The sequence below is a fragment of the Glycine max genome, chromosome 2, assembly GCF_000004515.6.
Source record: "Glycine max cultivar Williams 82 chromosome 2, Glycine_max_v4.0, whole genome shotgun sequence".
Classification (NCBI taxonomy): domain Eukaryota; kingdom Viridiplantae; phylum Streptophyta; class Magnoliopsida; order Fabales; family Fabaceae; genus Glycine; species Glycine max.
Genome location: NC_016089.4, coordinates 6,227,502 through 6,242,333, shown reverse-complemented (window position 1 = coordinate 6,242,333; position 14,832 = coordinate 6,227,502). Strand labels below are relative to the sequence as shown.

The window sequence follows — 14,832 nt, the reverse complement described above, 5'->3', positions numbered from 1 at the left end:
CAAACTTTAAAACCAATCTCATACTTGTAGCTCAGCATTTACTGGAGAGTAATTATAAAAACTATTTAACCATAACAATTGAGCATAGCTGTGGAGTTAATTATTTTGGTTTATTTAATTAAATAATGCTTACATTCTTGTTATTTCTCTCTAGGATTATTGATTGAGAATCAATAATTTGTTCTATTGAAAGGTGGAAAGTTATTGATAGGTATGGTGTACCATTAATGGGTAGCAAAATCCCAACGTCGACGATATTGCCTCTACGAGATGCATGTGTATGCATGTCTCGGTCAACTTGTAAATGTGTTGAGTTATGACTTGTATGTAGGTCCCGCAAGATGTACATTATGAAAGAATCACATCGATGCCAATTTCGAGGTCTCTTTTTAATATACTCTGTATTCTATAAAACAAAGTTACTCCAATTTTTCTAGAATTTATTTCTACCATAGCAGATATTTTGAAAAATGTAATTTATTGTTTAGAAAAAAAAACACTTTCTATATTATAAATATATTGATTTATTTATTGAGATAAATTTTACTAATTAACATTTTAAAACTATAATTAATATTTATTATTCATTATTAAATGTTTTCAACAAGCTATTCTTTCATTAAAAAGACTAGTATACAATTTTAGTATTCTTATTTCGTTCAATCTGCAGTATTGATTTCTCTATTTTAAAATAAAAATCTTTAATTTTTTATTTTAAAATTTTATAATTTTAATCTGATCTTCAATTTTGCTTAGATTCATTTTTTTTTGGATCCAATTGAATCCTAGACATAACTCATTCATTTAAGGTACTGTCAAAAAATTATTTAATTAACTGAAAATGAAAAAAATAAATTAAAGGAAATTGCTAATGTAATTTCCAATTAATCCATTAAATCTAATCCAATAAAAACCTAATGATAAAAGTTCTGTTAAACTTAAAATTTATAATATAAAATACACTATTGTTTGAGGCCAGTTGGTTTTTGTGATGCAATCGGCCATTTTGTGAAAAGGAAAAGAAATATTACTTTTTTTTATATAAAAAAATATTACTTTGAAATTTTTTTGGACGGCAAATATTACTTTGAAATAAAGTCACTAAAAAAAAGATCACTTAATACCATAGAAAACTAAAAGAAACACATTATTCGTCACTTACTAAAAACAAATTAACGTGATTTACATCAAAATTTTAAATTTTATCATCTTATCAATGACAAAGGATTGATTTATAATGAAAAACAGAAAACAAAAAACAAATGAAACGCCGTGTGCTTCGACTCAACATATCAAGTTGAATGAATCAAGACAGAGCCTTCCACAGCAAAGAATAAATTGAGAAAGAGATGAGACCCAAACCCAACAACCATAACAGGCCGTATAACCAGTGTTGTGAGACTGAACCAAAAAATCTAGAGGGTGTTAATCCCCCCAAAAAAGAAGTTTGAGGGTCAAGGCTTTGCTCCACCAAGGTCAATATAAAATACTATATAAGTAGTTAAAATGTGGCTAAATCCAATTATATGAATTCCAGATAATGGTGCTGATATTACTTACATTATTAAAAAAACTTAACGCCTAATTAAAAGTATTTGATGTTTTAACATTTTCTCAAGCGTAATAAATAGAAAGAAAAAAAAAGTTTTGCACTGCCAGTTTAAAAAAGTTTTACACCGTTCACTTCTCACATTGAGAAGATGTTTACTACTTGAATACTGGGCTCGGACCCACTTCACAAATCTCTATTCATACCGCTCATTCCAATTTGTGCAAAGGTCAAATGTCATTGGCAGATCAGTTCATTAAAAAGCTGATCAGTTGCAACCAATTTACGATTGTTAGGGATAAGTTTAAAAGTAAGAATGAAACATTATACAAGCTATAAAATCAAACATTGGCAATTTCTTAGCATCATCATCAGTAAGAAAAACTTTGCGGAAAAGAAAGATTGTGCATGGAAACTTATTCAACATATCTGTGCTGTTCTCTTTACACAAGGCATTTTTCCTTCTCTGGAAGGTAAAAGTCGTTTGCCGATATACTAAAATGCTTGTGAAAACTAAAACACAAATAAGAACCAAGATGTCGCATATTTACTAGAGGGCATCTTTTAGACAATAGGCTCATCTTCAAGATAATTATATTCAAAGGTGAAGTCGGTCTTGATTCTTTGACACCTGAGAATAATCAAATCAAGGCACAGAACTCAGGACAACCAGAAATGCCGTGTCAAATACCAACAAAATCAACCATTTCATGGACAGAACCAGAAAAGAGAAAACTAGAAATTACAATCAATAGGATTGTTTTGAAATAAAATTGATAGTAGCCAGAAGCTTACCACCCATGTTGCAGATCATCATTTGCAATATGGAAATCAAAGTACACATATGTTCCTTGCTCATATTCATCTGTTGCAACTTTTGGCTCTTCATGCCGTTGAAACCATGTGTTATACTTCCGGTGATATCTCCAAGACTGCTTCTTTAGCTCTTTTGCAGCCATATACTGTTGGTAAGTGTTCTGCAGAAAATAATGAATGTAAGCTTACATAACTAAATGAGAGTAATACTAATCAGTACCCAAAAAGTCTGCGTACCTGTTGATAGTAAAATGCAAAGAACAGGGTATCAGTGCCATATTGTTCAATACCTACTCTCTCCCAAAAAGCAGGATTATTAACAATAGGAGCCTGTACTTGAGGAAAACTAGGAGGTGTTATCGTAGGGTGTTTCTACATAACCAAAACCAAGGGAAAAAATGGTCTTATAATCTTATATTATAGATAACAGAGTATTCAATAAAAATGAGGATTACTAAAACCAAGAAAGCATACAGGAGTATAGGTCCTAGGACGTTCTGAGTCCTTAGGTTGTGGAAGTTTGAGGTGAGCTGCCTCAAGCATCTGCAAATTATATAATTGATCACGAACTCCGCCAGAATTAGCAGTTGATGCACTGAAGTTGTCACCAACAGCTCCAAGGTCAGTCAAACTTCTTCCTATAACACCAAGGTTACCACTACGCTGATTTGGTTGTAAAGGTTGGCCAGGAAACAAATCAATATCTCTAGAAGTCTGAGCAGGCTCTGGAAGAGAGGCAGGTACTCCTGTCTGCAGCATAAACGACAACAGTCAACGTAAATAACCCATGAATATATTTTATACAATATGCCCAATAGATTCTTCCACACAATGTTTAAACATGAATCAAAATATAAATAAGTATTTTTGCTGTCTACAAAGCATAACAAGTTCAGTTCAGCCCTACCCATCATACTGCTTAAAGAACTATTACTATTGAGTTAGTCTTGTAGCTTTCAAGTTTCAAATCAGATGCTATCGAACTAATTTGTTTTCCTATAAAGACAAATGGAAGGAATTAAGGAAACAAAGATAGAATCAGAAACTGGCTATACCTGCATCTGCATGTGTGGTCTCCATGTACTTGAAATATATGTATATTTATATAGTTTTCATATCCTACCTTCTTCGGATAGACAATGCCACAATGGTGAGGATTGCTAGTTTTATTTTATTTTTTGGTCCATTCCCTTTGTCACCTAATCTATATAGTCAAACTAGGATGGCTGAGTCACTGGCTATTAGTTGTTTACACAGAAAACATAACATGTAGGTATGTGTGTGCATGTGTGAATATATGCTTCAGCAAGTTGCACAAGTATATAAGATAATGTATCTTAAAGAATATAAAAGCCCATGAGTTAGCATACAGGAGAATCTACGGCATATGTGGATTTCAATTCATCTTCATTCACGAAATTTTTGCCAATCCCAGTACTAGCAGTAGATTCAGTCCCCGAATCATCAGGAAAAATATGTAGTTGTGGCTCGTCAACCTTAGAATTTCCAACATCTGCAGAATATAAAAAACTGTGATGTATCTCATCTTTCACAAAAATACCTATCATGGTATATATTTCTAATTCCAACATCAAGACTGAGATAGGCCCAAATAATGTATTATGAATCAATTTTACCAAAAATATGAACTATTAAGACACAAGAATGATTTTATGCTTTTATAACATCTCTAACAATCTTCAACAAATCATACAGCTGAATAAGAGTAACACAAAATATACCTGCATCTTTGGAAACAACTAATAGCAATGATTGTTGGCTAGATGGGGAATGGACAGAATTGGGTGGCTGCGGTAATGAGGTGGAAGCAATACCACTAAGACCTGGTGACTGGACTCCAAGTCCCACGCTAGATTGAGAAGCAACAGATGAGCCTTGAGAATTGAACTGCACATATAGTAGGATGTTATAATAGAAAGAACATCCAAACCAGAGCATAAAAGTTAAACCACACAAATAGCATGTCATGTAAAATATATATTTCTAATCCATTGTAGAAAAAAAATCAGGTTGTTGTCAAGATGCATTTTATCATTCAACAAAGTATCTGATAGGTCAATCACAGAGAAGATTATATATGTAAGAAAAACAGAAGAGAAATAAAATTATCTGAGGCCCAGCCTATTAATAAAATTGTTGAACATGTTAATTAAGAGTATCTCAAAGGAAAATTCTACCAGAATGCTACGAGACTGGAGATGCTCAATGGTCGAAATGTAGGGCAGTCAGGTGTCAAAAAAATAGCAAAAGAATTAAGGTGTGCTTGATTGTACTTTTGGTTTTTAGTTTTTAGAAACTATTTTTAAAACAATTTTCAAAATCTATTTTTTAGATAATAAAAGTGGGGGAAGATGTAAATCAAGGATTCCAGCCAATGCAAAAATCTCAGCAATTCTCTCTTTAAACGTCAGGCACTAAAGAAGTGTACATGAAATGTTAATTTTCAAACTATACAATAATTTTTCTGAAATTGGGAGCAGGAGAGTGTCACAAATAGGGCTGTTGGCCGACAATAAATCACCAATCTTTAAATTCTGGGTAAAAGAGCAAAAAATGCAGAGAAATGGTACCTGCTGTAAGAGAGGATTTTGTTGCTGAGCAGAAAACTGCTTAGAATTCCCTCCTACAAAAGATGGCATATTAAGAAGGGCACTTTGCCCTTGTTGCTGCACTTGCTGCAACTTCTGCAAATACCTTTCCCTTTGATCTGGAGCTATTTCAGTTCTTCCACGAATCTGACCCTGAAGTATAAAATGAATAAGTACCATCAAAGCTATTTCAGTTCTGCAAATATATATATGTGCACCCATGTAATTATTTTCCATGTAAATAGGCCTACATACATAATTATCCAAAAATTACATTCATATATAAATTAGCAGAAGCATCGAGCTCAAATGAATGGAAGGTCACAAAAGTCACTAAAACAAGCATGAAAGATTTTTCTAATCTTTGATAATCAAATAATTCATTAAGATAGAAAAGAGAAATGCATGAGAATAAGAAATCCTCAAGAAGTAAACCAAGAGAAAAAGGAAAAAGACAAGAAAATGCATGAAAAATCTTAATTAAAGGCATTCATCATAAAACTTGTGAAATGGTCAAGTTCTGACTACAGTCGTTAGCTGTGATGAACTCCAATCACCTATATGATTTGTGATAAACCAGACAAATTATTGAATACATATTCATTTTGAAAATTGCATGCTTGTTCTAGTCTTCTGGAAATCTTCATACATATCATTGGATTCGCTACACATACCTTAAAACACGGAATATTTTATAATTTATATACATCAATATATAGATGGTTTTAGCTTGTCTTATCTACTACGTGAAAATTTATCATAAATCAAATTATATATATATGATAGTGATAGTGATAGGAATTCCCCTATAAAGGTATGTTAGTTCTAGAATAGAAGGAGAATATAAATAGAAAGGGGAGGGATAGAGGGTATTAGTTTGGTAAAGTTGTATCGGATAGGTAGTACAAAAATTAAAATACAATAAAACTGAGGATGGCTTGCAATTTAGGTACCTGTAGGTATGACTCAGTTTAATAAAATAATGGATTCTAGATATAAGCAGCATGCACAGCTTCAGTATTTATCATTTAGCTAGAATTCAATTGAAGAATTTGATATCCTATACCTCTCAGTTTGAAATCAAATAAACAAGTTGCAAACAATAGAGAAATACAAGCAAATTTCAAGTTAGAATGCATAATATAATTGGAGAACAAAAGTAACCAACAGCTCATACTTCAAATACAACAAATCAACAACAGCAATGTGGCAGGTGGAATAGCAAATGAAAATTCAAGAGAAAAATTGTACCACATCATTCTGATTCTGGAAGGGGCTTCCAGGTCTCCATTGCATGCCAGGAACAGCAGAAGGGGAGAAAACTCTCCCAGATACAGTTGCAGCTTCGTTGACACTACTAGAGTCAACTGAGGAAGTTCCATCATTAGGCCTTGCAACCTGAGGCATGATCATTCTATTACTTAAAGGGGATACAAGAGGCTGCACCATCCCATTGCTTCCGAGTCTATCATCAACTACCAATATGTTTCTCTTGGTTATTTCAGATGCTGAAGGGACTGAACCAAGGGGCCCATTGCTGGAAACCATATTGCCAGAAACAAGAGGTATGTTATTTGTTGCTTGATTTGATAAGCTGTTTCTGCTGATGTTCCTTACAAGTGCAACATCAGAAAGTGATGGAGATGGTCTTTGGCCAGGGAAACTATTAATCTCTTCCTCCTTCATAGTGCTAGACTGATTTACAAAAGATGAAGCATTGACAGGACTACTAATCTCCAAGGAACTCCGAACAGAATTTGAACCAGGCATGGCTGACGCAATGGCTGGTGGACTCGACAAGTTAGGCATGGGAACATTCATAGAAACAGGAGTAGAAAAATTCCCTGCTGGTGTTGTAGTAGTAGGACTAACTATACTACTTTTAGGAGGTGGAGTTCCTGCAACAATATCAGAATTGCTATCCTGGGAAGCTGTATCATCAGCTTGCTCCTGAAAAGAAGCATTCAATGATTAGAAATTGGAGTTGCCTAGAGAGGGAGCAATCAACAATAAATGGCATCTAACAAGGATATAGGTTTTTCTGTGTTAACTGGTAGTTCAACCACATGCACTTTGTGGAACTACAATCATGATCAATCATCACGTACTATTCTCAAAAAGGTTACATTAGAAAAATGTCATAAGAAAAATTGTTAAAATTGGATTAACTTGTGCCATATGTAACATAAATATTGTAAACTGGGGCTAAAACTACTATTTTGAGTGCTTTCTTCATTTCTTATGTACATGATCTTTTATTTATTTTTCTTTAAGCTATTTACAAATTTGTTATAATGTCTCATAAAGTCATGCCACTGACAATAAGTTATCACGTTTGACAATTAAAAATCAAATTTCCCATAAACTCACAGTTGAATACATATATCCTTACCCAAAACCGAATAGAACCTATCCAATATTATTTTATATCATTTAAAACCATAAAAAAACAATTAGAAAGGCAAAGCAAGCCTCCTGTATCCTGTATGCAATGAATTGTCTTTTGCAGGCACATCATTATGGAAAATAAACCGCATAAATGCATAAATATTCACTGAAGATTTCTGAAAAAAATCCCTACTTTTCAAGAATAATCACTCAAGAAATATTTTCAGCTCATAGAAATAAGAATTAAGGGATACGCACAGATGTTTGTGATGCTGAAGCTGATGCTACCACAGAAGGCTTCAAGCTAAGCACAGGTGCCACCTGCCGAAATAGAAAATAAATTAGGAGCTCTGTATATAGAAAAATTCTAAAATATTAACATAAAGGAAATGTCAGCAAAAAATATGGATATCAACAAGTACATTTGAAGCTGCAGGAACTATCAAAATGTCCAGCATAAAAATGCATTAAATTAATTTTGGAAAGAAAACATTCTTGCAACCATTCATAGTTATCAATCCCAAATAGTGACATGTAGCAGACAGATCCCAAAACCACTATAGCTGAAATATGATCACTACCCTGAAGTTTATAGATACAAATTAATTAATTTATATTATCACACAAGTGAATAATAGCAAAATTCATATAACACTGAAAAAAGTATAGCATGAATGAGCAATGTAATCTGTATAATCCCAATCCCATAACACAAATCTAAGCATTAGATTAACTTATTTTGGGGAAAAAATTGCTTTATTTTGCAGTTTCGTGACAAAGCTTTTGTAATAAAGAAAGGCAATTATTTATATAAAATTAAGCTAGAAAATATGCATCTACAAATGCATCAGTATGTGTTAGTGTGTGTGGCTGTGCACCTCAGAATTTGCAAAAGAGCAATAATCATTAAACATATACCTTAGCAAGACCAGGGGGAATTGTAACAATATCTTCAATTGACTCCACCTTGTCTAAGGGTAATGAACTATATAGCTCATCAACATCACTAAATTCTTCAAAGTCCTCCTGTAAAATAAAATGAAAGATACGAAAGACAGAAAATTAATACCAATTCATAAATTTTGCATGGTATCAAACTCTAAGACTCTCTTTGAAAGGACAATACAAAGGGTAAAATTACTCGGTGATAGTGTTTATTTTTTAAAAGAAAAATGGCAAGAGTGCAAGCTATACAAGCCAAACCTGATTACGGTCTACATAGTCATCCAGGAAATCCTTGACATCATTAACCTCCTCTGGACTTAGTTCATCATTATCTAGTAGCCTCAAGATAAATTCACATTTCTTTATATGAGCCTTGTGCCGAGTAATTGATGTTTCTAGATGTGTCTGACAAACAAAAAGAAATATTTGAATAGCCATGACTTAGATAAATCAACAGTCTAATAAATTGTGTTTCCTTTACTATATACCAATCTGGGTGGCCTGTTCTTTCCTTTCTTGACAGAAAGTCCCTCAAGCTCAGCTTCAAAGTTATCGATTTGATTTTCTAACTCCCCAACCTACTCAAACATTTAAAATTATAACATTTTCCAGAGAAAGAAATATAAGTACACTATTTGAACTAAATATAAGCTCTTATAAATAACACATGAATACAGAGATTGAGGTGTGTTACTGTTGAGATTCTAATCAATTACAAATATGGCCAAAGTAGATCTTATAAAGGCTTGCGCAATCTTTACCTCATGAGCTAGTTTTTGGGGTTGAGTTAGGCCTAGTTCAAATTCAAGATTGTATCAAAACCTATGATAGATTTGATATCGGGCCACCCTCAACTGTCCAAAAAATAGGCCCCATAGATTTCCTAGTGCAATCAACCTAACCCTACTGCTTTCCTAGTACGAGTGAGGACTATGTGTTGAGATCCCACATTGACTAAAAAAATGGCCAAAGTAGAGCTTATGAAGGTTTCAACCCAAATTCAAGAACAACAAAAGTAAAAATGAAAGTTATTATTCATAGCAATTGATTTCATACCACATTGTTCAACCAATCCCTTGTCTCTGATTTAGCCTTCTCTCTAGGATCCTGTCACAAAACATTGAGAATAAGAGATTCTTCAGCCCCTAAAGAGGAAGCATAAGTGCATAATCATAATACACCTAGAAAAGCCCAAAATATAAGAAAAAAAAAAAACGTATTTCCCTGAGTCAAAGACTCACAGTTTTAGGCTGTTGACCTAAGCCTTCTTTGGAGAATGCTTTTGTTTTTGTCTCCTTCTCACAGATCTTGAATCTTTCCATTTCACGCTCAATAATCTTGCGTGCATCCACCAGAGCCTGCTCATATGAGGCACTAACCTATGTCACAATGTGTTAAAAAGAGAAAACAATGTCAAATTCAAAACCAAGTTAAAAATCCAAAATTCAGTATAAGAACGTTTCATACCACTCACTATCACACAAGTCAACCAAAGCAATACCATCATCTAAGCACAACCAGAAAGAAGAGCGCATTATACAACAGATGAAAGACAGGACAAAACAATAGCAAACATGACTCCACTAGATCCATACTAAAATATGCTCTGAATACTGATTAGTTGCCATTCAGTCAAAGAGAACAAGAAACAATCTGCTCAATATTAACCAGAAAATACATCATTCAAATATAGGATAAGACTTAAGTGCAGTTTCTTAGGTGCTTTCAGTGTTGTTTTCCAATCAAAATTGGATTTCACCTCAATAACCAGTGTGACTTCTATTATGCAGCTTACCAAGGTGAAACTTCAATTTTAATATTGGAATAATAATGGGATCAAAAGTATATTTGGAACAACACGATCTACACCCATAAGGTCAGTCCTAAAATGTAAATTTCCTGGAAACGCATCCATTCATCCATAATTTCCAAGGCTTGCCCAACAAAATTTACAGTTCATTTCAGAAGCCAACGCTCCACACACACAAATGCAAGGTAAGAAATACCAAATCTACAATGTGTAACAAGGTTGAGAAGTTAGCAAAAAGAAAATCTAGAATTTTGAGTGCTTATTTGGCTTCCAACATCTGAAAAGCACACAATGAATTCTAACATGACCCTCCAAAACACTCAATAATTCGCATGCCTTGTAATAAAACAACAACAACAAAAGCCAAAGCATTTCCATACTAGATGGAATCAGCTACTTGTTTAAATTCAGTCAAAAACCAACTCTTCATAGAGGTCATTTAAACAGTTTCACCTAGAGTTTTTTTCTTAGTCTCCCTCCACCTCTATTTATTGGTCTCCTTCATTTGATCAAAATCTTGTTAGGGCTTCTATTGATCTTCTTCTCACATTTCTCGCAAGCGCAAACAGTCACGCTTCTCATATGTACCCAAACATCAGCATCCCTTGTGTGGGGCTTGGTATCTTATTTACTTAATATATTTTTTACTTAAAAAAAAGTTTTCAATACGTTATTAATACACACAAAAAAACTTGCCTGTATTTGAACCGAAGAATTTAAAGTCAATAATACTTCTGTTGAAAAATATTCCACCATGAATTTGAGATATGAAACCTTTTATTAAATAATTACCCAATTAAGTCAAATTATTAACTTTGACTTAAAATGCAAGCCGTGGGACCATCGGTTACACGAAAGCAACGATGATTTGACCAATTACTGATTACTTTGCTTAGGTCATACCCGAATCGTTAGAGATTTCATTAGGTATTGCTTTCAGGTCCACCTACTTTGGCCATCACCCTTTTTTGCTGTCTTTCATTAAGCAAATTTCCCAAAGGACATACCCAGCCAATTAGAATGTTTTTGGGAATTAGAATGAAATGCTCATTCCTACAACATTAGATTTTTTTTTGGAGGTGGCCTTCTTTTACACCAAAAGATAAGGATGGTGTGTGGTACGAATTCTAACATGACCCTCCAAAACCCTTGATGATTTCCATGCCTTGTACTATACAACAACAAGAAAAGCATTTTCATACTAGATGGGGTCAGCTACTTGTTTAAGTTCAGTAAAAAAAAAACAACACTTTGTAGAGGTCATTTAAATCTAAAATTTAACTCCACAAGGTTTGATCATGTAGAATCTGACCCAGTGACCCTTTTCATCATTGAGCAAAGAGTATGAAATAAATCAGATCAATTTTTTTATCCACAGTACTATAAGAAATCCTTGGTTTTTTCTCCCTTTCTTTATCCCTATATCGTAGGTAGAGCATTTGAATCAATTGAGAACCCTTTTTATGTATCTGTATGAATCGATATTATTACATTCCAATTCCTTCCTGATACCTCCTAAGGAAAATACCGAATTGGATCCCCAATTGAAGCAAGAGTTAATTCATGATATGGTTTCAGAGCCTCTATGGTCACATATGATCAAGGATTCAATTCTTGTTATCCTCATTCGTCCAAACAGATGCTTCAGTGGAAAGTAAGGGCCTGTTTGTTTTTTTTTTTTTATTATTTTGCATAGCAAAAGATAATGTATATTATAAGTAAGGGCCTGTTTGTTTTACCCCAGAAATTAAATCCCCACACCATGTCAATGTAAGATTTGCGACAAAGATTAATTTAGGCACACATCCCAATCACATTCAACACTCAATTAAGTATGTGTTCAAGTGAGCTTTGACCAAATTGATTTTGGTTAAAATTGATTTTGAAGTAATGTGATTTATGTTGGGATATTTTTTATTCTAAAAGCAAGTTAGTAGGAAAACTCAGTATCAAATTCTTTATCCAATGCAAAAGCTAACCGAAAAAGTGCTTCAACTCAAAATCAATTCTGGACTCATAATTCAATTTATCAACGTAAAACCAAACATTGAAAATTTACCTAAAATCACATTAGATGGTATTTCAATGTGATTCTAGGTAATTCAACATGAAACCAAACATGAGCCAAAACAAACTAACACTTTGTTAGGCAAAAGCTAGGTAAAGTGCTTCAACTCAAAATCATCAATTCTGGACTTACAATTCAATTTATCAACGTAAAACCAAACATTGAAATTTTTCCTAAAATCACATTAGCTGGTATTTCAATGTTATTCAAGGCCATAATTCAACATGAAACGAAACATGCGCCAAAACAAACTAACACTTTGTCATGCGTGCATACCGCATAGTTTTTCGCTTCTTAAAAAGTTGGTTTCACGACACAAATTATCATATCATATAACCATGATACAACACAATATAATTCGACATAATAGCATGTGCTAGGTTCAACTTAAGCCAATTGATAGAAAGACATACAGAAATTACAATAACCAGCAGCACAAGATTAAAAGGAAAAATTTAGTCACCTTCTTGTCTTTGATCTCACTGGACTGAATCCATGTCTTAATCTGGTCCCTGTACCTCTGCAGCTTCTTAATCTCCTTCTTCAGGTCAGCCTCGAACTTCTCCTTCTGGTTGGCATTATCGGTGTCGTAAACCTAACGCAGCAACGCCATGTGTGAGTCGAAAACAGAAGAAAATCGAAATAATCAAAGAAGAGAAGAATGACCTACCTTGTTCCAGATGCTATCGAAGACTTCGACGCCTTCCTGAACCTTCTTGAGAACACGATCAATCTCGCCCTGAAGCTTTCGACTAGCTCCCATTTCCGCCGATTCAACTCATGCAACTCGGCCCTTAATCACTTTCAGTATGATCGACTCTGTGCGTTCGTTGAACCTCAAGCAGTGTTTGTTTGTTTTTCTTTTCCTCTTGTTCGTGAGAGTGAGACCCACCCGTTCTTATAAAAAGTCGTTGTTATCATTGGGCGTGCACGTTTATCCACTCTCATGAGGGACCCACAGCAGTACCATTATTTAATTAATCAAATTAATAAAATAACAAATAAATATATTCGAATTTTTAAAAATTTATTTGTTTATTTAGGTATGGTATTATTGTAATGTTTTTAATTCTTAAATAGATTCTCATTTTAGTTTTAATGATCTTGATTATTAAACTATTGGTTTTTGTGTCCTTTTAGTTTTTTTTTTAATATCCAAAATTTGGTCTCTGTATAAAAGGAAAACTAAAATTTGGATATTTTTAATAATATAAAAACAAAAATTATTGATTTTGAAACTAAAAGTACTAATGGATATCCTATCCTGTAACATCAACGACTAATTCAATTAACATTTATGATTCTTAACAACTATATCGATATGACTGAGAATCCTTCAACATTCAATGAGCCAAGAATAACTTAGTCCGTCTTAAACATGCCCTTGCCTTCTGGATACTGAGAACATCTCGACCCATGAAGGTATTCCTAGAACACTTAAGAAAAAGATATTAGGATAATAAATTACCATAATGGAGTAGTTATCAGGTAATGGATTAACAAAAGTGATAATCGAAAAGTAATGCTTAAGGACCCACATGACTTGGGCATAACTGTTTACTCTCATTTTCTCATTTATTACACCCTTGCCTTGTTTATTAGATAAATAATTGACTTAAACGTTAAAATTAAAATGTCTTTGGAAAGTATCATACTCACTGAATACATTATATACCCAGATGAAGTAGAGGGAGAGAGATCAGTGACATCCAAGTCATCACTCAGCAAACAAGAAGAAATTTATCGAAGTACCTTTGCGCATGTACAACAACTAATTAAGGCTCCGTTTCGGGTGCTTTTTAGTTTTGAGCTTCAAAATTTTTAGAAATAACAATTAGTTTTAAAACCAAAATGCGTTTGACAAAATTAAGTCAGAATGATTTTTAACTCATTTTTAAAATACTTTTACTTTCATTATCAAAATAAGAAAAAAAAAATTTGTGAATTTAATTTTTAGTGTTAAGAAAACACATATTCCCTATGTTTGACAACCACACTTTTCGTCACCACCATCACCATCACTATCACTACTACTTTCGTCGCTGTCACTATCACACTGCCACCACCACCATCGGCATCGACACCACTGTCACAACCGTCGCCACCACTACTATTGTTGCTATCGTCACCGCTACTATCGTTGTTATTATTATTGTCATCGTCACCACTACTACTACTACTAATGTTATCTCCATCACCATCACACCACCTCCAATGCCACTATCACCATGACAACCATCGGCATCATCATTACCATCGTCGCTGCCACCACTATTGGCACCACACACGCTGTCACCATCACCACCACTAATGTCACCTCTAACAACAATAACACCAATGTCACCATTAGTTCATTACCACCATCAATGCCGCTATTATCACTTCCATCGACGATGTGATCACCACCACCATGTTGTTGTCATTATCATCATCATTGTTATCACCTCTTAAACTAATTTTAATATGATATGAAACTTTCAAAATAAGTTTATTTTAAAACTAAAAATTGAAGAAAAAACTAATCCCATTTTTAAAACTAGTTTTAAATTTTATCAAAACTAAAACCAAAAAATAGTTATTGTTTTTAAAAATTTTGAAATTCAAAACTAAAAATCACCCAAACGGGACTAAAGAGAGGGTTCTACAA

At 33.6% G+C, this 14,832-nt stretch overlaps 1 protein-coding gene across 2 annotated transcripts; it reads right to left on the bottom strand.

The window, feature by feature from the left end:
• Positions 1-1,934: 1,934 nt before the first annotated feature.
• Positions 1,935-13,090, bottom strand: LOC100780204 (CCR4-NOT transcription complex subunit 3). Of its 2 annotated transcripts, none has more exons than XM_006574686.4 (16): positions 12,856-13,090; positions 12,649-12,780; positions 9,549-9,686; positions 9,364-9,414; positions 8,796-8,885; positions 8,566-8,712; positions 8,281-8,388; positions 7,621-7,683; positions 6,226-6,924; positions 4,957-5,127; positions 4,108-4,273; positions 3,736-3,878; positions 2,840-3,115; positions 2,603-2,737; positions 2,345-2,526; positions 1,935-2,180 (listed from the first exon to the last, which is right to left on the bottom strand). In XM_006574686.4, the coding sequence occupies exons 1-16, from the start codon at positions 12,946-12,948 to the stop codon at positions 2,114-2,116; spliced, it is 2,661 nt and encodes an 886-aa protein (XP_006574749.1). In that variant the 5' UTR covers positions 12,949-13,090; the 3' UTR covers positions 1,935-2,113. The 2 variants fall into 2 exon arrangements, with proteins under 2 accessions (XP_006574749.1, XP_014620976.1); XM_014765490.3 differs by having other exon boundaries at positions 2,603-2,695.
• Positions 13,091-14,832: the final 1,742 nt, after the last annotated feature.